We start from the raw sequence: 27,828 nt of genomic DNA on the forward strand, positions 1-27,828 counted from the left end.
GAGGTGCGCTTTAGCTGTGCTAGGCTTCCTCGCCTGCCCACACTCTGCCCTGCTCACTCCATTCTCCCCTGCTGCCTCCAGGTGTCTGACCTTGTCCCTGCTGACTCCTAATTGGACTCTGAGCAGGTTCACTCAGTGCAGGAAGAAAAGTCTCGCAGACCACGGCTGCCGGGGGGGAGGGGGTTCTGACTGCTTGCATTGTGCGCGACCTGCTTTGCCGGACAGGCTGCATTAGTAACTCCTCACGTCCAGAAGTGGTCAGGGGCACACAGAAGTGCCTTCATTCATGGCCATTTCGTTAGTGAATTACACTGTCACTTTTCCTTCACGTTAATAGAGCATGAAATTATAATGTATGGAGCCACAAAAACACCTGCCTTTTGTGAACTGACACAGTTCATTACGGTTCCTAAGAATCCTGCTGTAACGTCACGTGATTATGTCCTTTGTAACTTTATAATTTCATGAAAGCTTTTACGTGGCCTGTGGTGGGACTTTCCATTCAATTACCAGCATTAACAGGGCTCTGTTCTTGGTTGCCTTGCACAATCCTTCCATTTAACTGTAAATGTACATTATTTATATTAAATTTCCATTTCATGGCCCAGAATCTGAAGTCGTCAGTAATGAAGTGTAACTCTCACTTTCGTCCTACTTGCTGAGCAGAGCTCTGGGAAGTATAGAATCAAAGAACTACATGGGCTATATCGTTTTTTGTTTTTTGTTTTTTAACAGCATCAAAGGATCCTTCTCTGGCATTTTTATTTGTGACTATGTTTTCGAAAACTGTAAACGTTCAGTTGAAGAAGATTATTTGCTTTTCTAGTTTTAGATGAATTTTAGCCCTGGATTTTAAATTATGCCTTACAAATTGCCATGATTTCGCTTCTAAGGTAGATCACGTGTGTTTTCCAAGTTGCTTGTGAGTGTAGCTGCTGTAGTTTTTAGAAATCAAGAGTCTGGCTGTGGATGAAAGGCAACTCACGTCTTCCCTCCCCCAACCCCACGACGGGAGGGTCACCCCACGGCTCTGTGCTGACCCCAGTTTGGAAGGGCCGCAGCTGGAGAGGGCTGCACAGGGGCTCATCTGTAAAAGGTCTTCGCAAGGTGGTAAGTGCACCCCAGGGCTGAGCCCACGGAGCAGACGGCCGAGGGAAAACATCCTGACAGTTCTAACTGGCACACCCGGCCCAGAGAGGCTCAGGCGACAATTTGCGCAGCCACTTGAAGATTTGCAGAGGCAGTCTGTTACTGCAACTGCTGCAAAGTGACAGTCCTTAAGTCATCACAGATGCGCCCCTTTGCAGCGGGCCCAGGGGCCGGGAGAACCTGGGGTGTGCCTGATCAGAACCAAATGGAGGGAAGGCTCCTGCTTTGAAAAGAACAAACTGGCCAAGGATCAGCGAGCTCTGCCCTCGGATGGCAAGGTCCTCGGCTGGCTGAGCTAAAACAGGGCATTCTTGAATCTGTTCCTGTGCCTTCTACCAGAGCCCCGTCATGCGGAAATGCCACCTGCCAGACAGGAAGGGGAGTGCGCTGCTGTTTGAAGACCTGTTGGGTCCTGAAGGGGAAGACTCCTACCCTGAAGCTGCTTCTTACTGGCAGAGGCCACCAGCCATTCCCCGAAAAGGGTCTGGTGCCCAGCAGCCCTCAGACAAGTGCAGTGACCTCCTCTCCGTACTGGCATTCAGGCATCTGTTTTCACTGTGCTTGGTGAGGTCATTTGTGTGAAGCCGCTCACCTCATTCTCTCCTAAATTCAATGATTCAAAGACCCCGGGGCACCTGGGTGACTCAGTTGGTTAAGCCTCCGACTTCGGCTCAGGTCATGAACTCGCAGTTTGTGAGTTCAAACCCCACATAGGACTCTGTGCTGACAGCTCACAGCCTGGAGCCTCCTTCAGATTCTGTGTCTCCCTCCCTCTCTGTTCCTTCCCTGCTCGCACTCTGTCTCTTGCACTCTCTCAAAAATAAACGTTTTTAAAAATTAAAAAAAAAAGAAAAAAAGAACCCTGGAGGTGTGCCAGGGTGGCTCATTCGGTTAAGCATCCAACCTCCGCTCAGGTCACGATCTCACGGTTCGCGAGTTCGAGCCCCGCATCAGGCTCTGCACTGATCGCGTGGAGCCTGCTTGGGATTCCCTCTCTCTGCTTGCTTGCTCTCTCTCTCTCCCTCTCAAAAGTAAATAAATATACTTAAAAAAGCAAAAGAACCCTGGAAAGGCTGAGGCCGGAGCCCCAAGCTTCAGCGCCGTCTCAGAGATGTACGCTATGATAAGCTGACTTGTCAGAAAGCTTCTAAGCTCCGCACCCGGCATGATCTACAGCCCGAGCCGGCTTTGGACCAGCTGCCCATCCGGCCTCGGGTGTGAAACACACGTCTTTGAATGACTTTTGCTGCCCTGGGCAGCCGACACCACGTCTTCCAGGTTGGAGGCTTTATTATGTTTTACGACCATGAAAACACAGGACGGTGGCTCTCACAGCAGACATTTCGGATAAAGGAATGGACCGAGTTGCACCCGCCCTCCCCTTTCCGCCTCCTGCCCTGCGTCTCCCAGAGACTGTCCCTGCGTCCTTCCTTTGCACACTTAAGAAAGTTGAAAGCAGGCATGAAGGCAGCAGGAACACCATCGGCAAAATGGAAGCGGAGGGATAGCTTCGAGGGGCAGCTGATGAACACCGCACTACAGCAAACCTCTTCTACCGCGTTAGGAGGCCGGGGTGGGAGAGCGTGCCCGGGGCTCAGCGTCCATCCTCCCGAGCCGCAGTCATACGGGGCCCTCGGTGATGCCCTCCAGGGGCATGCTGGGCGCGCTGTCCGCCGTGGGTCGCTCATCTTTCTTCAGCGACGTCGGGACTCGGAGGCTGACGTACGGCTTGTGACAAGCCGTGTTGGCCAGAGGGGGGTAGTGCTGTCTGTAGCAAATGTACGCAAAAATGAGGCCGATGACGCCACCCACAAACGAATCTAGGCATAAAGAGCGAAACAGGAGACACGTGTTACGATGCGTTCGTCATGTGGCCAGGTACGTTTTCCAGAAAGCACTTTCCTCCCGCTGTTGCGGTGACTGGTTTGCTTGGTGGACCCCCAGAAAGACTAAAAGAGAAATCTTGCTGGAGGTGCAGGTTGGGGTGGCCTCTACAGATCTTTTTGTTTCTAGAACCCACAGATCCCTGTAAAATGTTCTCTTGATTCCCTCTGATGTCTTTAGTATGTGTTTGAGTATCGCATGAACTCAGATTTGCATTCTCGAATTTTAAAATCAATTCTAGACGCTGGAAGAGGTCCAGCCACCTGTACAGGATCTAGATACCTGTGATTTCCGGTTGTTCGGCAAGTTCCCACTAGAGACTGGCAGTGTTGCTGCTGGGCTACAGAAACCCGCGGGGCATGCAGTCCTTGCCTCGTGTAAGTCATTTTCCAGGGAAGAAATGAACCTTCTGAGTCACAAAGTGAGGAGAACATTTTATGATACACCAGGATCGCCAGCTCAACAGATCTCTGGTGTGAGAATCCCAATCCCTCCAACATCTCATCAAGTTGAAGGGCCAAGGGGAAGAGAGGAGGCAAAAAACCCACAAAACAAAAACAAAAAAACCCAGCATCTGCAGGCACAACAGACACCTCTACCATGGGGGCAGCCCCGGCTAAGAAGGCATTCAGCTGGGGGCACCTGGGTGGCTCAGTCGGTTAAGCATCCGACTTTGGCTCAGGTCATGATCTCGCAGTTCATGAGTTCAAGTCCCATGTCAGGCTCTGTGCTGACAGCTCAGAGCCTGGAGCCTGCTTTGGGTTCTGTGTCTCTCTCTGTCTCTGCCCCTCCCCTGCTCACACTGTCTCTCCCTCTCTCTCTCTCTCTCAAAAATAAATACTAAATTTTTTTTTAATTAAAAAGAAAAAGGCATTCAGCTGATGCCCAAGAGCGACCCTGTGAAAGCAGCCCGCCCCGACACCCCTCATTTGGTGTGTGTATGTGTGATATGTGCATGCTGGCACTTTAAACTGCGTCTGTAGATTATTCTTGCCAAAAAGAGCCTGGACCCTTCTGGAGCTGCCTGGAGGTTTCCACTTCTGCATTTACTATCCTGATGGACTGCACACACCTCTTATAGTCCGACAGCATCATGAAGTGCTGAGTGGGCTCACAAAGCATAATCAACAAAATTAAATCAAGTTCCTCAAAAGGAGAAGCTGTTCACATTGCCTGTGACCAGCAGCCTCTAAAAAGGTGCCAGGACTCAAGGGCTCAAGGTTGAAGAGTCGCACTATTGTTTTGTTTTTCTGCCTAACCCCAGGGAACAGCCCTCTGGGGGTATTATTATCAGGGTCTGAAATGACCCAAGACGTCTGCATTTGAGTGCTGACTACTGAATGGACCAAACAGCAAACCCCACAGATGACGTCATTTGGCTTTCCACTTTCTGGGGCACGACACGTCCCCTTGGGTGCGCCACGGTCCACGAGATGTCAAATCGTCCCCAGTATTGGTTCCCTGGCAGTGACAAGTCCTGCCCATGCTGTTTTCCCATGTCATGAAAAGAGCGGAGAGCGGTACCACAGGTCCGCCAGAGTCATCAGAAAAAACAAGGGCAACGAAAAGTCTAGGCAAGCCGCCTTCTCAGCAAAATCGTTTGGGGCTTTATTACAAAGGCGGTGAAGGAGAGCCGAAAAAGGACTACCTTTATGAGGGACATCGTCGTCAAGTGCCTCGAGTGGGCTGTTGTTATTTTGATGAAATCACACTCACATCCTACAGGGCATGTGCTGACAGAAGAGCGGGCAGCGGACAAGCAGACTTTTATTAAGGGAAACACCACTTGGGATTGATTTTACCCTAAATAGGGTGGCATGGGACCAGTGGGCTCAAAAGGGGAATTAAATGGATCCTGGTGTCCCCAAAGTACAAAATACTGGAGTCCCTTTACTCAGCATCAATGCCATGTGTATGTACCGCACGGGTCCCAGGGGGCAGGCATGATGTCCAGTGCTAGGGGACAAGGTTGAACAAATCGTACACATCTGCAGTCCTAAGGGGCCGGACGGACACTAAGCAGTGACAGCCACGTCAGTGAGCTGCAGCTGTGGCATCCGCATGAAGGAGAAGGCGGGTCCGTGAGATGGCCCAGTGGAGTAGCCTGGGCTGGTCTAGACCAGGGTGAGTCTCACCTAGGCCATGACCCACCAGCCGGCCGTGCAGGATAAGCAGGCATGACCCAGGGGAAGCGGGGAGTGGAGACAGGGAGGGCCCCTGCAGTCTTCCAGGCAGAAGAAAGAAGGAAGGGGCTTGGCAAATTTGGGTAACGAAAAAGAACGATCTTTTCTCTAGTGGTGTCTTCATAATTCTGTAGGACATAAGTTGACCACGAGGCATTCCAAACTTTAAAAGAAAGTGTGTGTGTGTGTGTAGGGGGGTGCATCTGGGTGGCTCAGTCGGTGGAGCATCTGCCTTCAGCTCAGGTCATGATCTCACAGTTTGTGAGTTCANTCATGCTCTCACGGTTCGTTTGTGAGTTCGGCTCCATGCTAACAGCGCCGGGTCTGCTTGGGATTCTCCCTCCCCTCCCTCTGCCCCTCCCAGCTCACACCTGTGCTCTCTCTCAGAGTTAATTAATTAATGAATTAATTAAAAAATAAAAGGAGGTGCCTGGGTGGCTCAGTCGGTGGAGCATCTGCCTTCAGCTCAGGTCATGATCTCACAGTTTGTGAGTTCAAGCCCCGTGTTGGGCTCTGTGCTGACAGCTCAGGGCCTGGAGGCTGCTTCTGATTCTGTCTCCCTCTCTCTCTGCCCCTCCTCCCCTGGCACTCTCTCTCTCTCTTTCTCTGTCTCTCCCTCTCTCTTTTAAAATAAACATTTAAAACATTTTTAAAAAATAATTTGACCATGAGTTATTCCATGTACCCTCAGGTACCACGGACCCTCAGCAGGGAGCAGGGACCCCAATGGCTTTCTGGGCTACCATGAGTGCATATCTCTTTNCTTAACCCATACCCACCATCAGTGCTGGCTTCCCCTGATGGCCTCCCTCATCTTCATGTACCAGAGCCCAGCAGTTATTAGTAAATGTTTGGTGAACTGATGTGTGCTGAACAACACCAATAGGATGCACTAAAGAATCGACGTGACCGGCCACAAAAGCCACATATACTATGTGATGCATGTGCAAGGCCCAGAATAAGAAAGTCCACTGAAAAAGAAAAAAGATTAGTGGCGGCCAGAGGCTAGGGTTTCTTTTCCAGTGTGAAGAAAATTTCCTGGAATTAGATAGTGGTGATGGATGGCTGCACAACTCTGAATATACTTACAACCACTTTATAGGGAACGAATTATAAGTTATGAATTATACTTCAACAAAACTCTTTAGAAAGTCAGGGGAAGGGACACAACACCAGATGGGCTCCAATGGTCGTAGAAAGGGGGCTAGACTTTGCATCAGGCAACCCGGATCGGAATCTTACTCATAAAATGGGCAGGACTCCCATCCCCTTCTCACGAGGTCAAAGAACAGGACAGGATCTTTCTGGGTCTGGCAGGTGAAAATGCCGACATACTTACTGGCCGTGGTCACCTGCTCTGACACAAATAAGCAGAAAGGCTTCAGAAGATGTGCCGTCAAGCCCCCTGGGGGAGCAAACACCTCCCTCTCTGTTGCCATGGCAACATCCAAGCTCACTAAGCTGGCCTGACTTGGGACGTTGTATGCCTTGGGCTCTACAACCCAGGACACCAGGGTAAAACTCAGCTCTGACAAACTCAACAAGCCCACACATGATGGCTTCTGCCATTCTGCCGCAGTGGAACTGTGAATTGAAGCTTCCTGTTTTTGTGACTTTGAGCTTCTATGAAAGAACTTTCATAGCACAGAGGATGCATGATCTCTCTGGCATGCTGGAAGCCGGAAGGGCAGCCGCTGGGTCCGTCCTTCTCAGTACCGTATCCCCAAGTGGGGAACATGCCTGGCACACGGGCACAAGAGGCTGAATGAGTGAATGAATGGGTAAAGTGTAAATTTTTGGTTCATTTTTAAAGGGAAAGAACTTGCAGAGGAAACGTTAATTTTAATACAACCAGTGTGAAGAAAAACATGATACTAGTAAGAAAGGAACACGATTTAGTTAAAATCATTCATTCACACGTTTACTGGACAGTTATGAGCTGAATTGTGTCCCTCTACCCTGCAAAAAAAAAAAAAAAGATATGTTGAAGCCCTAATTGCAGTCTGTGACTTTATTTGGATATAGACTCTACAGGGATCATCAAGTTAAAATGAGATCATGAGGGTGGGCTCCAACCTAGTATGACTAGTGTTCTGAGCAAAGGGTAAATTTGGACACAAAGACAGACACACAGAGGGAAGAGAATGTGAAGAAACACAAGGAAAACACTGGGGGTACAGATTGGAATTACGCTGCCATGAGCCAAGGAGCATCTGGGGCTACTAGAAGCTGGAACGGGGAGGATCCTACCCTATCGGTGTCAAAGGGAGTGTGGCCCTTCTCACACCTTGACTTTGGACGTCCAGCCTCCAGAAAGAACTGTGAGACACTTTCTATCGCTGTGAGCCACTCAGTTTGTGGAGCTTTGTTCCAAGAGTCCTAGGAAACTAACATGAGTACCTACCATGCGCCCTGCCAACAAGAGAGACAAAAACCTCTGCCCACGTGGAGATTAGACGCTCATGCAGAGTTCACAAACTAGGACAACTATTTACTTATATTTTGTCCGTAGCTGCAGCCAAATCTAAGACTTGTGACAGAAACTGTATGGCTTACCCAAAGCCCAAGATATTTACTATCTGACCCTTCACAGAAAAGTCTGCAGACTTCTGTCCTAGCGGATAAGGACAGACAATAATCAATACATAATAAACTACTTAGTTCATCAGGCAGTGATAAATGAGCAAGATGAGAGCACTAGGGAGCACGGAGGAAGGACTGCAATATCAACAGAGTGACGAGCGTAAGACGTCCTCAGCCAGAACGTAATGCTTGAGCCAAGGTCAGGAGGGGGAAGGGAACAAGCCACATCTATAGAGGAAGTTGGATTCTAGAAACATTTTGAACACAGAGCCCACAAAAGAAACCAGAGAAAATCAGAGAATGCAGAGGGGTGCTTTCACCTGGAGTGAAGGAAAGCAAGGTAAAAAGTAAAAAGTGAAAAGCGAGCCTTTTTTGAGCACCAACATCCGTCTTCCCTGGGACCTGAGCAACGGGGAAGGCCAAGGCTAACCCGGAGGCCCTGACTCACACTCCCTTTGGCCTGGCCCCAAAGCACCATCCAGTGGGTTCTGATGGGAGGGAGTGGGGCCTGCAGACTGCTCCGGCCCTAGGAAGGCAGAGATGGGCAGACTCATAAGCCATCGAGGATCGGAGGCTCCCAGACCCCGATCAACGTGCGGCAGCTGATGAGGAGTGTGAATGCAGACCCCACTACAGAGGGCAGCCGACAGTGGGGGAAATGAGCTGAGATCAGTTCACTCCAGACCAAGGACATCCATGAGAGGATATCAGTGTTTCCGTTCTATGGAAGGCTGGGAAGGTTCTGGTAGGAAGAGTAATATGTTTCCAAGGGCTCTTTTTCCAGTCACTTTGCTCAGAGACTGCTTCTGGCAGCCCAAGGAAACAACTGGATAACAGTGTGTATCCCTCACCTATGTGTACGTGGTGGGTGGTGGGGGAGGGGGAGGGCAGAGGTGGAAACCTCTTCCTCATTTTTTAGTGTGACACATGAACAGTCCAGCAAAGTGCTCCCCACCTCCCAAACACCTCATCTTCACATCTGATAATTGCAAGTCTGGTAACTACACAAAAATTCATTTCAAATCACAGACCCTTCACAGCCCACTAAGGGAAACGTGGTGAAGGAGTGGCTGCCATCTTGAAAACTCCAGCCCACTCAGATATGGCATCTGTGACTGCCAAGGATGCTTCCTAACCTTGGGTTGGGTAGGAATGAAGGACCCTTTCTCCCCTGGAGACCCATTTTTCTGTATTTCATTCAAAGAAAGGGAGATGCTCTTTCTTAGAATGAAACACCACACAGCAGGCACAGCTGCTGAGAATGACATTATGATTAAAGAAACCAGTGTTGGGGGTGCCTGGGTGGCTTAGTCGGTTAAGCGTCCGACTTTCACTTAGGTCATGATCTCGCGGTTCGTGGGTTCNGGTGGAGTCACATATGGAAAGCCTGGATCCAGATACAGAAATCTGAGGGCAGTGGGAGCTCACTATTACGCCCATTCACATAACAAACCATACATTCCTGCCACTCCCAGCTGTAATTCTCCACTGACTAGAAATCATGAACACACAAGACTCGGAGTTGAGGCAGACGGGAGTTCAGTAAGATGCTCTTCTCCTTCTTTATATTTTTCTCCACATATATTTTTCTCAGCATGGGAATTCCATAAGTTTCAACTCTTGAAAACACACGGCTAAGCATCTTTACAAGGTGCTGGGTTTGTAGTTAGTGTCTCCCATGGAACTCTGTGGCTTCCAGCTGACCTGAGCGCCAGCAGCTCACAAAGACACGAAGAACTTCAGCCACACAGAGATTTGCCACCCATCTAGCTGGGTTTACCTCTGAAAAAATCCTGCTAAATGTTTCACAGGCCCCTTCCTGCCATGGCGTGTGTCCTCCATTTTCTCCACTTAATAAAACAACAGGCTCGTATATTTGGAGCGGAGCTGGGAAGGCAGAAAAGACAAGAAAGGTGTTGATAACAAAAAAGAACCATGGTAATGAAAAGAGTCAGGCATTTGGGAATATGGACTATTTGTTGGATAAGAATATGTAATCTAATAACGTGACGTACTTCTACATTAGGCGTGGTTGTATAAATCAAAATTGAAATGGACTCATAAAAATCACATCATACTAATGTTGTTAACTAATATCTATAATGAGAGAAATTCAGGTTTTGCTGATGCCTGTGGGGTTCCATGTGAATTCGCATCATAATGGATGGCCCTGCCCACAGGTACTGGGCAGGCTCAGTCTGTGAAGAAAAATAGCTTATTTATCTCCATCGGGCATCCGGCCTCAAACACCCACCCCCACACTGTCTATCCCTCCTCCGAGCTGGAAATCTTGGAGGCCTCCCTGATTACTCCCTTAATAAGTGAGTGTTTAATGAATAAAATTTCCCACTCATTGAACACTGCTGCTTTTTTTTTTTTTAGAGAGACAGAGAGGGGAGAGAGAGTGTATGTGAAGGGGGGAGAAAACAGGAGAGAGAGAGAGAGAGAGAGAGGTATTGAGAATCATAAGCAGGCTCCACACTCAGCATAGAGCCAGAGCTGGACCCTCAACTGACTGAGCCATGCAGGCACCTCAGACACTACTGCTTCTCAACATATAATAAGGGGGAGGAAAAGGAGCTAAGGAACCTGTAGGTCAGGGTTTCTCAACCTCAGCAACAGCCACCTGGGGCTGGATAGGCCTTTGTGTGGAGAAGACACAACCCTGTACATTGTAAGCTGTGTAGCAGCATCCCTGGCCTCTACCCACTAGGTGCCGGTAGCAACTACCACTACTACCACCCCCAATTGTACAAACCAAAAAGACACCTCCACACATTGTTAAATGTCCCCTGGGAGGTACAGTGGTCACCTCCCCTGTTGAGGCTGCTGGTGTAGAGAGTGACAGATGGCCTCAAAAAAGGGAATTCAGGTAAAATGAGCTGGACTCATTTCAGAGCCCATTAAAAGAATCCAAGGAAAGGCACACTCCTCTCCTGGCTGATTCTGGGGTGTAAACTGAACAGATGAAGGCCCAGGTGAACTGGTACTTGACCCACATCAATGAGCTGTACCAATGTACATCGATGTACCATGTACATTCAGTTTTGCCTGAATGTCATGGAGGTCCACCATGACAGTTTGGTTCATCGCTCAAGTATGGCCCTAAATGTCACTGAACATAAATTCTCTTGCTTCACTTTCCCATCAGCCCACAGAGCATTAATATCCTCCATCTACTGCTCCAAGTTCCTTCGTGTGCCAGTTGGATGAGATAGGTCTGATGCCTTGGATGTACCAGCTGTGTCATGAGTCCACCACTTCCATAAAGCCGAGGACTGCGATTCTTCATCCTCCCATGATGCACCAGCCATAGCAAGGTAATGAGTAAAAAATCAATGGAGACCAGAAATATTTCAGAGAGGCCAACCTCACGTCTTGGGTTTTAGGACAAGTTCGCTACGTGAAGGCCCGTCCTGCCTTCCAAGATGAAGCAGCACTCTATTCCATTATGAATATGGAATATTCCATATTCCATCATTTCTCAAGTCCAAAGTGACTGAATAAACATGCAAGCCAGGGATTCATAGCTTACACACAGACCATGTTCCCCTCCAAGTACTAACCAGGTCTAACAAAAATGCTGATCCAAAGGGGCACATGCACCCCAATGTTTATAGCAGCACTATTGACAATAGCCGAATTATGGAAAGAGCCCAAATATCCATCAACTGATGAAGGATAAAAAAGATGCAGTGTACAGACAGACAGACAGCCAGACACACACACACACACACACACACACACACTAGAATACTACTCAGTGATGAAAAATAATGAAACCTTGCCATTTGCAACAACATGGATGGAACACACATTATGCTAAGCAAAATAAGTCAGAGAAAGATAAATATCACGTGATTTCACACATTTGTGGAATTTAAGAAACACAACAGATGAACATAGGGGAAGGGAAAGAAAAATAAGATAAAAACAGAGAGGGGGGCAAACCATAAGAGACTCTTAAACACAGAGAACAAACTGAGGGTTGTTGGAGGGAGGTGGGTGAGGGATGGGCTGAAGGGGCGCTGGGCATTAAGGAAGGCACTTGAGATGAGGACTGGCTGTTAAATGTAAGTGATGAATCACTAAATTCTACTCCTGAAATCATTATTACGCTATATGTTAACTAACTTGGATTTAAATTTTTTTAAAAAATAGATCATGTTCCAAAAAAAACATCTGCCTCTAAACCACTTGTTTGGGCAACACAACATATCCTTCTTTAGAAACAATGCATAAAGAGACAACAATACCAATTTGCACTTGTGCAATATGTTTGCATTTACCAAGTACCTTCAGATCCATTATTTCATTCAATCTATGGAATAGCATGTGAAATATTTGCGGACAATCGTTCCCAAGTTCAGAAGAAGGAACTGTGATTCACAAGGGCTAAATGAAAAGCGAGCCATAAAACACCATCCAGCCCATAATGTTCTTCATGGAGAAATGCCCTCGTCATCTGGGCAACAATGATTCTGATGGAAAATACTCCTGGGTGCCGTGGGCGTGCCCTTCAGCTGTGGGCTCAGCGACTCTCTCTCCGCTTCCCTCCCATGAGGTAGCTTTGTGCGACCCAGAACTTCATCTAAGCCACTGATAAAAGGAGACCACAAGGCGGGGTGCAGGGCCTTCTAATGGCTGCCCACCCCCCGACCCCCATCAGGAGGGCCTCAAGACCCTGAACTTCACTTGATGCATCCACCTGTCCAGACCATGCATCAGCCTCTGTTTCCCCTACACTCAGCTCCAAGCTGCTGTCCAAGGCTCACGAAGCCCAGAGCATGAGCTCTAGGAGGGTGGGGGCTGGAGATGAGACCAGGGAGGGAGCAGGAGAATCCAGAGAAGACGGGGAGATGTCCATGTAGGGGCGCCCCTGACCTCTGGCCTCATCTGCTGCCTCAGTGCCACTGCATAAATAGTTAGGATGAGGTGAGGAGAGCACAGGCAGCAGAGACAGAAAAGGAGGAGGGGGAGCCTCTGGTGGCAGCAGAACCCAGTCAAGAAGAGGAGGGGCAAGCCACAAGCTGATGGCGAAAGGCCATACGGAGGGGGGATCTGGTTTGGGGCACATGTAATTCAGTGCGCTGCAGTTGATACACTGGAGCTCTTCCCCAGAGCTTCTCGGGCTTCATCAGAAATAACAGACTCGCGCGCCGACGCAGACTCCCGGCCACCACTCCGGACCTAGCCCAGAGTCGGCTTCCTATCTCAGGGAGGCCTGCTCAAGGTGATCTGAGGATTGCCCTGCACGGACCATGGTCCTAGATCCTGCGCTCCTGGACGCCCCTTGCCCTCTGGACATCGCCTCTGTGCCTGCTCCCTGTTTGCTGTGACACGTGCCACTTGCCGCTCAGACAGGCTGTGGGCTGCGGCTTATCTGCAGGAGGGGCGTGCCCGGTTCAGTCTTATTCCAGTCCCTCACTTGTCGTGCGTTGTTTTCACTTTTCTCAGATATTTCCGAGTCATGCGTATAGGTTAGCTTCCCCACAGCCTGGGAGCAGCTGCCCAGAACGTGGCTGGCATGGACTCCCAGGCTGGGCACAGCTTTCAGAAGTGCATCTGTGGTGAGAAATATGTCCTTGCGTGACGAATGTGAGGTGACAGGAGCCAAAATCCACCTGGCACCGAGTCTGCAGGCTGAGGCAAGTGAGCCAGCAGGGAAATCACAGTTGGGTCTGAGGCCAAGGGTCTGCCATCCCGGCAGGACCCGGGCATGGAGGGGGTGGAGGGGCTCTGGTTCTTCACCCAGCGAGGGCAGTGTGAAGGTCAGAGCTCACCCGGACAGGCACGTTTTCTTTCAAACTGCATCTGCTGTTTTTTCAGCCTCCTCGGGTCTGAGGGTGGGTGCTTGGTTCTCCCTGAATAGGTGCCTTTCTGTACCCATCCCTGCAGGGCAGTGTCAGGCTACCGTGTGGCTGGGCAGGGACTCACCTTGCCAGTGATGCTTGTAGTCACACATGCGGGACAGGGCGATCATCATGGCGCAGTACAGGGGCAAGATGGCGGCGCAGAGCCGCCAGCTCTTCCCCCGCCCACTCTCGGTGAAGCAGTGCAGCTTGCCAGCCAAGTAGAACGTCGTGAAGCCAAGGCCAGAAAAGGCAACTGCCGAAGAGAAACAGCAGGTGTTACTCTAGCAGGTGGTAAGTGGCAGGACGCGGCACATCCTGGGCATCCTCTCTACCATCTTGCGTGCCCCAGGGCCAAGGCATGTTGGCACCAGGTGCCATCTAGGCAATCTGTGCTCTCTCTAGAACCATGCTGGTATGAAACTTTTAACAATCAGAATGACTTTCCAGGCTTGTGTGTGATCAAAATCTATTCCCTTTCATTCATTCATTCATTCATTCATTAACTCACTCACTCACTCATTCACTCATTCAACAATGACTTAATGGGCATCTACTGGGTGCCAGACAAGCACTGCTCTAGGTGGGAAAAAAACAAGGTACATCAGATGCTATCTCTGTGTCAGGGGCTCATGGTCTGATTGAAGGACATAGCCATGTTAAGAGAAAATTTTAATAGAATGCATTGAGTTCGATAAGGAAAACATGTGCACGGAACACAAGACTGATGGCTGTTTAGATGTGAAAGGTGAGGAAGAAGAAGGGATTCAGGGCTTGGTGGCGTTCAGTGAGATGGAGATGCATGTGAGGCGTTTGATGGAGAAGACAGTGATGAGAAATGCCTTGTTTTCTTCTAGAAATCCGGGTTATTGATATTTAGAATTGCAAAGACAACTCCTGGCTACGCTAAGTCCATCGTCAAAGGTGTGCAGGTTGGGTGTAAGCATATATAATCCCCAAACTTTTCATCCAGTCAGGTTTAAAACACAATTGGAACCCAGTGAGGTGTACAGTGGGTCTTCTGTGGGTTTACAAGAACGGCCCTCTCCCCTGGCCGGTCATGGCGTCGCCTGAAAAACTTAGGAAGCTTTATGCAATACTAGTAGCCAGGTCTCACTGCCAGATATTCTGTTGGTGATGGTCTACTGGACTGGAGCATGTATAGGAGTGTGAGTGTGCGAAAGTGTATGTGTAGATGGGACTGTATGCATATATACGAGTGTGTATGGATAGGTGTGTGTGAGGATGCATGTACGTATGTGTGTATGTATCCGTGTGTGTATATGTGAATTGTGTGAATATGTGTGTATAAGTATGTGAGTGTATACAAATGTATATAATGTATATAAGTATGTACGTGTGCAAGTGTGTGTGTATGTGTACATGTGTGAGTGTATGTGAGTATGTATTGTGCAAGTGTATGTATGCCAATATGGGTATAAGTGTATGTGTGTGTATATGTAAGTGTGTATGTATGTATACATTATGAGTATGTGTGTGAGTAAACTTGAGCATGTGAGCTGTGCGTGCCCACTCCCCAAGTGAGTTTAACGCCAGCCAGGGCTATGCTGAGGACACTATCGTGGAAGCTGCAGCCCCAGCCTTCTCCAGACACCAGCCTGGAGAATGTTCCTCTTGCTGAGAAAATACTCCTGGGGCAGAGCTCCCTGGTAACTAGCCCACATGGGGACTTGGTAAAACCGGGTCTGCAAATCCTCCCGATGCCAGTACACCGGTGACCTTGAGAGACTGCCTGAAGCGTGAGCAGTAATCTCACAGCGTCCCTGAGTTTGTCACGGATGCAGAACGTCAGGCCTGCCCAGACCCGCAGAGTCCGACTCTGCGTTTTGTAAGGTCCATAAGTGACCCATGTGCGCCCTCAAGTCTGAGAAGGCCTGGCCTGAAACATAGTCATCCTCTTTACAGCACATCTCTGTGAATCCTACAAGAAGGCGCAGAGATCTGGAAGATATTCTGGTTGAGTTATTCATAATTATAGAAAAGGAGAAGGTGATGAACACAGAGGCACAGATAAGCAAACCGCGTATCTCCGCTCAGTGGGCTATGAAGCCCCCAGGAAAATCACGGCCCTAATACAGCACCGCAGACAATGCTTACGGTACAACACGAAGCGGAAAAAAGCAGGGCCTGAAATTGCAGGTTCACAATAATCACATAAAAACAAATGACCTGCAGCTTTACCAAATCATCTGATAACAACGTGTCTTCTTAAAAAGGATTCCTCAGGTACGAAGGCAAGCTTATGCCAAAGTAGAATGTTTTTAACAACCAAATTAAAGAAGGGAAGAGGGTTTGTTCCTCCTTTTTAAACATAATATTAAATCAGGTTTATCTCAGGTATAAGAAAGAAGCACTTAAACATTTCTGAATAATGATTAGTACTTAAATAAACAATGAAGCAGGTGCCAATACCTATTGAACATTCTGTGTAAAATAAGAATATGTAAGCAGCTTCATTGTCCTGGCCTGTTCTACATTTTTAATAGCATGCAAAGTTCTTAAGTGATTCATGGGCATTCCAAAGTGGCCCCATTTGGCCGCCATCATAGCAAGTGCAATGGGTTCTTAATTTCCTGTCCTTACCCACACTGCTGTTTCTTCTGTTCATTTATACTCTCCCCTGAGGTCCCAGGGAGATGCTGGGCAGTTGGCTCTGGTGGGCACTGGCCTCATCCCGAGTTCTTACAGAGGAGTAATGGACTTCATTCAAACCAGACAGCTTAGCAAGTCTCTATCTGACTAATGATACTGAGCGTGGGAGCATAAAAGAAGTACTCTGGGGCTGCGTGAGGTTATGGATGAACGTCTCCAAGATTTCGATCAGAGAGTAGGCTCTACAGGTTGCCACACTGGCATCTCTTGGGAAAAGAAACAGAAAACAAAAAAGTCAACGAGTACAGGGTGGATGATGAGCTGAGAATGTGTATGCATCCCGGTAAAAACTGGTTTAGAGACTTTACGACAGACACGTCCCAGCTCAAGCAGCCAATGCCTTGAGGCACAAGACGGGCAAGGGAAGGGGCTGCTGAAAACCCTCTAAGGTCAAGAACCAGGGTGGGTGGTTCAAAGCCAGACCCTCAGCCTACACTGGATCACCTCCCTGTCTCCCAGGAGCTGAAAGTTGGCCAGCTTCGGCAGTGGTGGGCTGGGGCCCATTCTTTGGTGAGCAGGTAAAATGACCTCTGTCCCATGCCGCGGGACTCATGCTGCAGCCCTTTGAAGTGCTAGAGTGACTGCTTCTTTGAAAAGGAGCAGGAATTCAAAGGCCGGGTTCTACAGTCTAGATCTTTGGGCACCCAGCAGCCACTGCTCTTCTTCCGGACATACTATTGGGCCTTTGGGCAGTACTATTTTTTAATTAAAAAAATTTTTTTTAATGTTTTGAGAAAGAGAGAGACAGAGTGCAAGTGGGGGCAGGGCAGAAAGAGGGAGATACAGAATGCGAAGCAGGCTCCAGCTCAGAGCTGTCAGCACACAGCCTGATGTGGGGCTCTAACCCATGAAACACGAGATCATGATCTGAGCTGAAGTTGAACACTTAACCGACTGAGCCGCCCAGGTGCCCCTTTTTAAAAAATTGTTTTAATGTTAATTTTTGAGAGAGAGACAAAAACAGAGACAGAGACAGAGAGACAGAGGGTGAGCAGGGGAGGGGCAGAGAGAGAGGAAGATACAGAATCTGAAGCAAGCTCCAGGCTCTGAGCTGTCAGCATAGAGCCCGATGCGGGGCTCGAACTCATGAACCATGAGATCATGACCCGAGTAGAAGTTGGATGCTTAACCAACTGAGCCACCCAGGCGCCCCTGGGAAGTATTTTTAAAGCAGCATTTTATGTTGTTACTTTGCTAGGTGACATTATATGGCTGTTGAACCAACAGAATGTGCTTTGGCAAAGAGCTTCTGGGGCTCTGCCTTGTGGCCAGGGAGACCCATCTGAGCCATGGACAGTATGGGCACTTTGCATTCCTCCTTTGCCAAATACCGTCTGAATAAGAACTAGGTTCTGCCAAACCAAACTGAAGTCATGTGATCCCACATTTTGTTCTGCTACTTCCTCCTGTGAGGCTGGGGGTCTGGAATGAGAATGTAATCTCCTGGGAGCCTCCCAGCCCTGAGACCCTGCCCCCCACGCCCCCCAAGCCTCAGACTCACTCAATTCAACTGGGAGAAAAACAGAACAGGCAAGTTTTTCAAGAAATGCTTTCCAAGGCTAGCCAAGCAACACCCTATTCTCTTCTCAAAGAAACGTGCACTTTTGAGACACCGTAGGGCTGTACAAGCTTTTGTGCTCATGTGAACAGGTGTGGCCCTGTTCATTCTGTCTGCCTTTCCTCTTGGACATAGCCCCCACCTCCAGCACGATTAGGAATGGAGCTGAGAACAGAGCATTCAAGGCTGTGGACATTTCAGAGGAGGGAGATCAAAAAATAGGGTAAGTGTGTTCATAGTTTGCTAACATTATGAACAACAGAAATATGATCAGAACACTCCCAAGCCAGTGGGCAAGAGAATGCTGAGATTCTACCTGTCCTTGGGGGCTCCGAACTTGTTTCTTCACTCTCCAAAGTCTGAAACACACACACACGTGCACGCATGCACGCACGCACGCACACAGCAATCTATGGGAAAGAGAGAGCATATACCCCTTGCTTTCAGAGCCTGTGGTGGGTTTTCTTAGCTGGAAATAGCTGACTGTAAATATTTATATGCTGATCTGGCTGTGAAAAGCAAAGATGCTCTTGGAGCCTCTAAACTAGGAAGCAGATGAAAGGATGATTTCACCACCCTGTTCCTGGCACTTCCGATGCTCACTTGGCTGTCGTCGATGAGAGGAGATGAGCAAAGCCTCACGGTACATGTTGCTGGTCCGGGACGTGACACGAGGCGCATCCCCTGAACAGGGCTCTCTGCCTGCCTGGTGATTTTGAAAGGGAATCACTGACTCTTCTCCCAGGCTACACAGATGAATTGCCACGGGTTTACGACTCTCCCTTTGCAAAGAAAGTCCTACTTATTGAACTAGCTTAGATGAAATAATGTGGCTTGCCTTTGCTCTCCAGTTGTCTTTTAAACCGAGTGGAAGACCTTTGGACCCCAATGACTGCAAGAAAGAAGTAAAATGGGCACCCCCCCAAAAGGAAAAAGCTTTCCAAATAAATGAGGCAGGAAGCAAGAGTAGAGATCCTGCTTTTCATGGTGCATTTTCCACTTGTGCTCTTTTTAATAAATTTGCCCCAAACTGATCATACCTGGCACCAAAAATGGAATCGCACCCAGATGAGTTGACCTGTACAAATTTTCCATTTTATGATGCTCAAAGAGTTCGTATTTTCTCCTCCAAGAGGGGGAAGGGCAGGACCAGATGGCTGAATACATCGCAATACTGAAGGGCGTTTTGAGGAGGACGCATCTCTGCAACATCATCTCTACAAGACCACCCAAAACCGGCGCATGGGAGCAAACCTGCACACTCCTGCCAAGCGGGACGCTGCTGCTGGCAGAGATGTGGGCTCTCACCACGGCTCTACCATTAACTGAATACACGAGCTTGGGCAAGTCACTGTCCCTCTCTGGGCCTCGGTTTGCCCTGTAAAATGAGAGGCTGCGCCACAGGGGCCACCAAGTCAGAGAGGGAACACGAGTAAGTAGTTGGATATTGGAGGTGACGTTTTGCAGCAGAAAGCCTTCCTGGTCGATCTTTCATTATTCCACTGTTGCTTGACACTCTGATAATAAAGACTTGACTTTCTGAAAAAATATCAATGGGTCATCGTGATGGCGAACGCCAGCTAACACCTGGCCGGACCGTTGGGCGACGGCTGGGAGAGGAGAGGACTGGGAATAAGGGGAGAACACCTTAGAGACGCAGCCGAACCTCTGCAGCAGCTGATGTCCGCTGTGCGAAGACGAGGGCTCTGTGTTTCTGAACGTTTCGATCTTCTGGGATAGGAGGGAAATCCCGATGTTGATGGTAAATGTCTCCATTTTTAAATATTAACAATTCATCAAAGATTAATACAGTGTGGACCAAACGAGCCTCATCTGTGGGCCAAAAGAGCTGGGTCCACAGGCTGCCGGTCTGACAGTTCACCTGACCGCCGCCCTCCAGCGCCCACGGCCTACTGTTAAATGACCCTCTACGCCTGAGCTGAAAATTACAAGTGAACTTGTCCCTGCTCCCCAAACCACAGCAAAGAAGCACTTGAGCTTGCGGTGATTTTGTTTAAACCAGCAGCAACAACAATTTAAGCTAGGCAGGGGATTTGGGGACCAGACAATCCATTCAACAGCAGGGATTACAGACAGTCCCCGATTTACTATGGTTCAACTTTTTTTTTTTACTTTATAATGGTGGGAAAGAGATATGCGTTCAGTAGGAACTGTCCTTCGGTTTTTGAATGTTGTCCTTTTCTCATGTTTGTGACGTGTGATACGATCTTCCCTCATGATGCTTGGCAGCACGAGCCGTAATCCCCACCAGAGGCCCTCCCCGGTCAGCCCCGCGCTCCCCAGGACAAACAACCAGCACACGGGCACCCTGTTCCTCACCTCCAGTGCAGTGTTCAACAAATCCTAGGAGATATTCAACACTTGACTACAAAATATGCTTTGTGTTAGATGATTTTGCCCAGCTGAAGACCAATGTAAGTGTTCTGAGCACATTCAAGGTGGGCTGGGCTACGCTATGAAGTTCGGTAGGTCAGGTGCATTCAATGCATTTTCAACTGAATGGTATTTTCAACTTACTGTGGGTCTATCGGGACATAACCCCCTCGTAAGTTAAGGACAGTCTGTATTGTGTGCTGTTGAAGAGTGTGGGCTTTCGGGGCAAACCCATGGGGCACTCAGCCCTGCCACTGAACGGGCATCTGAGCTCACCTCTCGGGGTCTCTGTTCCTTTATTTGTGCAATAGGGTTTGTAGCACTTGCAAAGTGATCTTGCAAGTCAGTTACAGAGGAATTGTAAAACGCTTAATGTTGTGCTTGGCGCCGAGTGATCGCCTGCCTGATGTGATCACTGTCTGTGGCTACAGCAGCGGCGGTTGTGCATTGCCTTGGTGCTGGAATGTTCCATTCTGCAAGAAAAGCCTTCCCAAAGTCTACCCTTGTCATCTGCAGTCTTTAGTTATATAACCGCATGCTTGCTTGGAAAGAATTCTAGAGCTAGGTACTCAGGCTCTTATAATTCTGCAGCCTCCATGGCTCTCAGTGGAGAGAAAATGATCTTAGCTGGTACAATGAATAAACTTGAAGACTCACTGAGATGAGTCAGTGGATATATCTTTCTGATCCCACTTTGCAGAATGCCTGAAGCTCTCAGATGAGAGGGTCAGTGAGCCAGCAGGCCTTGGCCCCATGCTAAGTGACACATCCTGTAGCTTTTCTCCTAGGGCTCCCCAGTAACAAGTTTCATTGTGTTAGAATCTACTTTAAGGTCCCTGTGACCCCAAGTCCCCTAACATGACTAGTTTCTCATTCACAGCTTCAACTTCATAGTTTCTCCATTTACAGTTCAGCCTACCCAAGATGCCTGCTCTGTTTTCTGTTTTAGGAGACGGGCGAGATTCATTTATATTCTAAGCTACTGGTTAAGAGATTTTACTTAAAAAAAAAAAAAAGATGAAAGGAGATCGCTACAAATCTTCATGAGAACATGGATCCACCGTGCATCTGTAGCCTAAAACCACTCAGCAGAGTTTAAGGAATGACAGCGATTTATTCCGCATGAAATTTAACCACCCAACCAGGGTTACAACTTCAAGGGTCAATTTTGATGAAAACTACCGAACAGACTCGGTACATACTGTGAGTTTTAAACCAGCCTGCCTTCTCCTCAGTTCAGGGGCAATGAGATTACTCTGCTCTGATGCAGGAGGCAAAAAAAAAAAAAGTCTATTTTTGCTGGAAGAAAGAGAATTCTCAAAATCCCTGAAATCTTTTGAATCTTACCTTAATCAACAATTCTTCTAAAATTTCTTTTAAAGACAAGAGTTCATCACGATCAATATCATTCAACAGAGCCTCAAAAGTATCCATTAGTTCAACTTTATGACTTAAGAGAAAAGATTTAGGTCCTGATTCATCTTAGTAGCCATCTATACATAATTTCTTTTCTTTGCCTGTATCACCAGATAGACATAGATCCTACTAGACTGTGACTTCCATGAAGGCAGGGCTTACACTACCTTCTTCACCCTCATTCATATCTGTATGCTCTTATGAACTGATTGGCCCCAATAGACATGTGATGAATAAAGGAAGGGCTGAGCCCGGCACATACTTATTAACGGCCTCTGAGAGACAAGGACTTTGCTGGATCATAGTGATGGAAAGATGCATAAAATCCAGTTCTTGCCCTGGAAGAGTTTTATTTGTGAGAGGAAAACTGGGAAAAACAAGGGAAGCTCCATGGAGGAAATAAAATTGGAGCCTGGAGGACAGAGAGAAGGAAGGGGCTGTAAAACCACCTCAGTTATCTGGAATCCAGGGCTTAAAGTCATCCAACCCTGTGGCAGAATTGCCTGGGACTCTAGGTGGCTGTCAGCCTCAGACAGAATGGCTTACTCTAGTATCATCAGCCTTAAGATTTAAGAAGAATTGGTGTGCTGATGAGAAACTGAAAGCCGTCTGTTAGACCAAAGGAGATTGGCTAGACCCGAAGCACCTTGAGGAAGGTAGGCTGAGCCTGGGACTGTTGAAGTCAACACTACTTGACTGCTCCAGAGGGATGGAGAAAACCATCCAACCCACTGTAGGAGGCTAGGTGGTCAAGCAGACCTGGTGGCTACGACTCCACGGACGTGAAATGAATTGAGAACCTATAGCAGCTCAGAGATGGAGTTAGGATCTAATAAGCGCAGGTGAGAAGTGCTCTGTAGCACAGCTGGGCTGACCTACATGTGCATTCTGACCCCACCACGTCCTATGTGTGTGACCTAGGGCAAGGTGCTCAACTTCTAGAACTCAGGCTTGCCATCCATAAAACGGACATGCCAGCAGTGGTCCAACAGACTGACTGGGAGGATCAATGATAGAATTTCCATGATACGTTGGGCAAAGTGCCCGGCATGCATTAGGCTCTTAGTGATGGTTTGATCCCCCTTACCCTCCCGCTCCTTTCCTACTTATGCTCTTCTCAAAATGCTGCCACCTCCCCACAAAGTGAATCAGAAAGTGTAGAGGAGGGAACAAAACAGATGCACATACAAAGATAACAAAGATGCGAACTCAGTGTCTCCCTGAACAAGATAGTGTCTGGATCCATTGCCATTCTATGCCTTGTACCAAGAATAGTGCCAGACAAGTAACGGGTGCTCGATAAATACACATGAATGAACAAATTAATGAACAGAAGAAATGGTGGTGTTATGGAAGCTCGACCAGATGATGTATATTCTCGGGGGTGCTATGGGAACACAATGATGAACATCTCTTTTCTGCCTCATTAACTCCTACTCACTCCTCACGTCTCAGTTTAAATGTCACTTCCTCAGAGGCCCTCCCTGGCCCCAGGTATAACAGGCTCTTACTGTACCTTGTACCTGTCCTTCATAACACTTAACACTATTAGTCTTATTTATATGATTGTTTAGCATCTATCTCCATTCTAGTAGATTCTAAGCTTTATGGGGACAGAGGCTGTGTTCCCCACGCCTGCATTTACTAGATAGTGAATAAATGTCAATAGTGAATAAATGGCTGAAGATCTGATATGCAGGGAAGGTTTCACAAAGAAGGAAGGGGTGTATTCAATGGCGGAGAAAGGGTAGAGTCAGGCTCTGGCTCAGAATAACATATGGGTGGAGATGAGCTGGGGCGTTCATTCATTTCTCTCTTACCACATCCCTCCCTCCAGACATACCCATGGTCAGTCTCTCTCTCTTTCTCTCCCTCACACACATGCATGCACAAGCGCACATGCACACTTCCTACAAGGCTCATCCTACAAGAATGACCCCAGAATCCTTCTGGGATCTTCAGAACAGAAGTCCCTTTGTTCCCCAGGGACTGACAGCCAGCCCCCAGATACCTGGGCTGGATCCCAGGGAACACCGAGAGATGTTCACAGAGTTCTCAGATGAGGTAGAGCTATAGAAAGGGAAGCAACATGAGATTCCAAGGGTCTGAAGGATGAACAGGTGGCTTGGTGTCTCCATAATCTAGAATAGAAGGAAAGAAGAAATAGTGCTGACTTGAGCAGGTACTAGGAATGTTCTATCAGAAGAACAGCAAGATGATCAGGCATGGAATGCTTCCATCTATCAGGCACGGCACTGGAAGACCTCATTATCTGGCCATCCCTCAACCCCAGAACAACACAGAGACATAGGTGATAGGGCCATTTCATGGATGAGAAATGGAGGCTCAGCTAGGTCAAAATATTTACCAAAGGTTAATGCAGCCCTTAAGAAACAAGGTATTATTTCTAAATAGAGCAAAAAAAAAAAAGATCACAGATTTTCTTAGTATAATTGTATATGGCACTGCTGACTGCCTATTTGTGTTCTATATGCCCCATAGACAGACATGTGCCATTCGGGCTCACCATGGAAGCCCCAGGACCCAGTACACTGCCCGGCAAGAAAAGTAACCAATCCATGGTCACTGAGTGATTATATACATGGTAGAGACCATTCATTCATTTCACGAATGTAACTGGGCTTTATTAAGTACTCTGGCACAAGACCAAGGTCCCTGGGGACAGAAAAACATCATGGCCATGAAAGGACATGTCCTTCACCCCCTCCTTTTAGGGAGGGTGATACTTAAGCTTCCTGAGCCAGAGAGATTTCCATCCAGGATAGAAATGAGTGTGTGGCTTTGTTTGAGGCTTGAGCAACAGGGAAAAGGAAAAGGAATCAAAAAGCTCATAATTAGTCTGTAAAGTAAATGTCAGAGGCAGGAAACGCAAACAGAAAAGGCAGACTGTAAGCTCCTTGCAAAACCCCAGTCTGCATCTTCAAATAGGATTCTGTTCTGGGGGGAAAAAAAAGAATCAACAGCCGACTCAGGCACAATGTGTGAAAAAAAGTCCAGAGGGAGCTTCAGCGGCAAGTAAGAAACTGGCTTTGGGGAAAGAAGGTGATGGGTCTTCAGTCTGTCCCTGGGGACAAGATCCTGGGAGTGGGAGAAGCATCAGCAGAGGAAGAGGAAGGAATTTTAAGCGACACAAGCCACTCAGGCTCTCCCGTCCCCAACCCCATGCTGCTTGACGACCGAGCCTTGCCAGGAATCTTGCACGTTACTCCTCACCCCAGACACAGCTATGAACAGTCACCACGACTGGAAGCGGTCTGCAAACCAGGGCACCCTGATCTACAGAAGGTCTAAATCGCCAAGACAACTTCCGCTCTTTTCAGTTGGGATTATACGCGCCACAGTGATCTGAAACATAAATATAAAACTATGCCCTCAAAAGGAAGAAATCACCATTTGCCATAATACCATTAAGGAAGCTGATAAAAACGCGAGCCAAATTCTGATAAAGATAACATGTTAATGAAAACTCATTTTATTTTGCCTCCCAAGGCCTTAGCACAACATAAAGTGAATGGTGAAACTTCAGTAGCAACGTGCATGGTGTGTTTGACGGACAACCACGTGGGCAGTGGCCCTTAATATGCCCAGTGTGTTCATCTGATCAGCCTCACTGTGGGGTGCTCAGGCTTCAGGAGAAGCCTTGGAAGTCTTAATGACAGTTACCAGCCAGCCACACTCTAAGGAAGTGATCTTCTAGGAGTCGGTATACTACCTGCAGTATGATTTGTTAGGTGAAAACAATCCTCCTAAACCGCCCCCAGCACTAGCCCTGACTGGAGATCTCAGCCCACACAGGAGGACAACATGTGAGATAAAAGAAAACATATAGGGACACCTGGGTGGCTCAGTCAGTCAGGCGTCCAACTTTGGCTCAGGTCATGATCTCACGGTCGGTGGGTTCGAGCCCCGCATTGGGCTCTGTGCTGACAGCTCGGAGTCTGGAGCCTGCTTGGGATTCTGTGTCTCCCTCTCTCTCTGACCCTCCCTTGCTTGTCCTCTGTCTCTCTTTCTCAAAAATAAACATTTAAAAAACCCAAGCATATATATTCGTCTCTGCCCCTGGTTCTGAGCACATAGCCCCTAAAGCCTTTATAAATTCCTAAGTGATAAATACCAAGAGTATCTTTTCTTCTATTGAGGCAACTCTGGGTTGGCCCCTGAGTGGGGCTGGTCACCAGAAAGATCGAGCCATGATTAGAAACTTGGGATTTTCAGCCCCATCTCTGATTTTCCAGAAAGGCTGGAAACAGTCAATGATCGATCGTGCCTATTTGATGAAGCCTGCACAAAAATCCCCAAAGTGCAAGGTTCGGGGAGCTTCCAGGCTGGTGATGATACCAGGAAGACAACCCCGACTCCATGGAGACAGAAGCTTCTGGGCACAGGACGCTCCAGACCTTGCCTCATCTCTTCATCCAGTTGTTCGTCTGTTTCCGCTCTCTTTTCCTTTAATAAACTGGTAAATGTTAAGTGTTTCCTTGAGTTCTGTGAGCCGCTTGAGCAAATCAATCAAAGCCGACGAGGAGATCATGGGACCCTCAGCTTCGTGGCCAATCGGATTGATAACCTGGATTTGTGACTGGCACCTGAAGTTGGGTGGGGACAGTTTTGTGAGACCGAGCCCTTAACTCATGGGCTCAGAGGCAATCTGCAGGTAGAGTGTGTCAGAACAGAGTTACATCGGAGGCCCCGGCAGAGAACTGCTTGGCTGGGGGAGACCCCCACACATCTGGTGCCCACAGTGCTGTAAGCATGAGAGCAGAGCAAGAAGAAGGGGACACAGGAGGAAAGACCTGGGTTTTGTACACAGAACGGGCACAAATGGGCTCCGCATTAAGATCCGCAGCCCCTGAGATGTTTGGCTCACATGCTGACCAGCAGAGTGGCCGTGACGGGTGCTGACTGCGACCAACCGAACCTTCTCAGTCCTACAGGAGTGGTGGGGGGAAGGCACATGGGCCTCACATGACACCCTGTGTCCCGCGAGGGTGTTGTTCTGGTTACTAAAGAACACTGCAGTCCTTCCCAGACTCAGGGCTGAAGGACTCACTGGCACCCGAGGGGGTGGCTTCTCAAACTTCCCTCATGTCCTGGCTCCCCTGACAACAAACCTCCATGCTCATCTCTCACTTACATCCCTAAGAAAACTGACCATGAACATGGCAAGAGCCTTACTTACGTGATGTAGGGAAAGGCTGTCCCTCTGGTGGTTACTGCATCCAAATTAAAAAAGATTTGTTTTCCATTCATACAAGAACTGTGAGTTCTTTTTTTCTAAGCGAAAAGGGCCATTTCAATTTGGGAAGGCAAAAATGTCAGCTTGTCATCTCCTGTGAACTTGGCAGACACTGCTAACTGATCAAGGGAGTCTATCAAGAAGCCAGCTTTGGGCTCAGGATCTTCCTTTAGACACCTGTCCAAGTAGTGACGTGTTCCATGCAAACACACTGAAATCCAGGAGCTGGCGTCTCCTAAACCATTTAATCTAAGACAGCACAAAATAGAACAAAAATAGAACTCTTCCAGGTGTTACAAGTGTTGGGTCCTGGGGCAGAGTGGCGTCCCCCTAAGTGGTCTTTCCCATTTGCCAAATGGGGACAAGATCTGCCTCACCCAAGTCTCAAAAAACATGATTTTTGTAAAAGTACTTCGTAAACAGAAATGCAATGTACAAGTGAAAGGGAGGGTTAGAAATGCTGAGGAAACAGAGGAGAAAAATCGCAGCTGGCCTCGGACCCAGATCTGTCTGCCTCTCAGCCTGACTTCGGTCTCCTTTACCAATACAGAAATAGCTAACGCTTCCCAAGCCCGGGATTTTATTTCCAGCGGCGTGGCAGACTGTAACTCTTTACTGAAATAACTCCATGTTGAATGAAATACAAAGGCAAGCAAACAATCTTTTAAACTTGTCATTGAGTTGACACGAAGAGAAGAATTAATGAAGGCAAGGTTCTCCCAGATGCAAGGAAAGCCCAGGTCATACAAACAAGGAAACAGCAAAGCCAGACTATGCCCTGAATGTGTTTGCAGAAACCTGCAGACCTTGAGCCTCGGCTCTGAAGTCGCCACGAGGTGCAGGGGTGAAGAGACATAGTCTCAGGCTTATCCAAGGTGG

At 48.1% G+C, this 27,828-nt stretch overlaps 1 protein-coding gene across 4 annotated transcripts in view; it reads right to left on the reverse strand.

Annotated features, from left to right (window-relative positions):
• Positions 1–2,421: 2,421 nt before the first annotated feature.
• PLPP4 (phospholipid phosphatase 4) overlaps positions 2,422–27,828 on the reverse strand; it is a 120,158-nt gene continuing 94,751 nt past the window's right edge. Inside the window, exons 6-8 of one of the 4 annotated variants that reach the window (XM_077779485.1) lie at positions 13,737–13,907; positions 9,580–9,686; positions 2,422–2,969 (exon numbers count right to left, since the gene is read on the reverse strand). In XM_077779485.1, coding sequence (XP_077635611.1) covers positions 2,844–2,969; positions 9,580–9,686; positions 13,737–13,907 — 404 coding nt within the window. In that variant the 3' untranslated portion in view covers positions 2,422–2,843. Of the gene's footprint in view, positions 2,970–9,579; positions 9,687–13,736; positions 13,908–27,828 lie in introns of those variants that run through there. The other 3 variants (XM_077779486.1, XM_077779487.1, XM_077779488.1) reach the window with 3 other exon arrangements.

Source organism: Crocuta crocuta, unplaced genomic scaffold (genome assembly GCF_008692635.1).
Source record: "Crocuta crocuta isolate KB4526 unplaced genomic scaffold, BGI_CrCroc_1.0 scaffold138, whole genome shotgun sequence".
NCBI classification, from domain to species: Eukaryota; Metazoa; Chordata; class Mammalia; order Carnivora; family Hyaenidae; genus Crocuta; species Crocuta crocuta.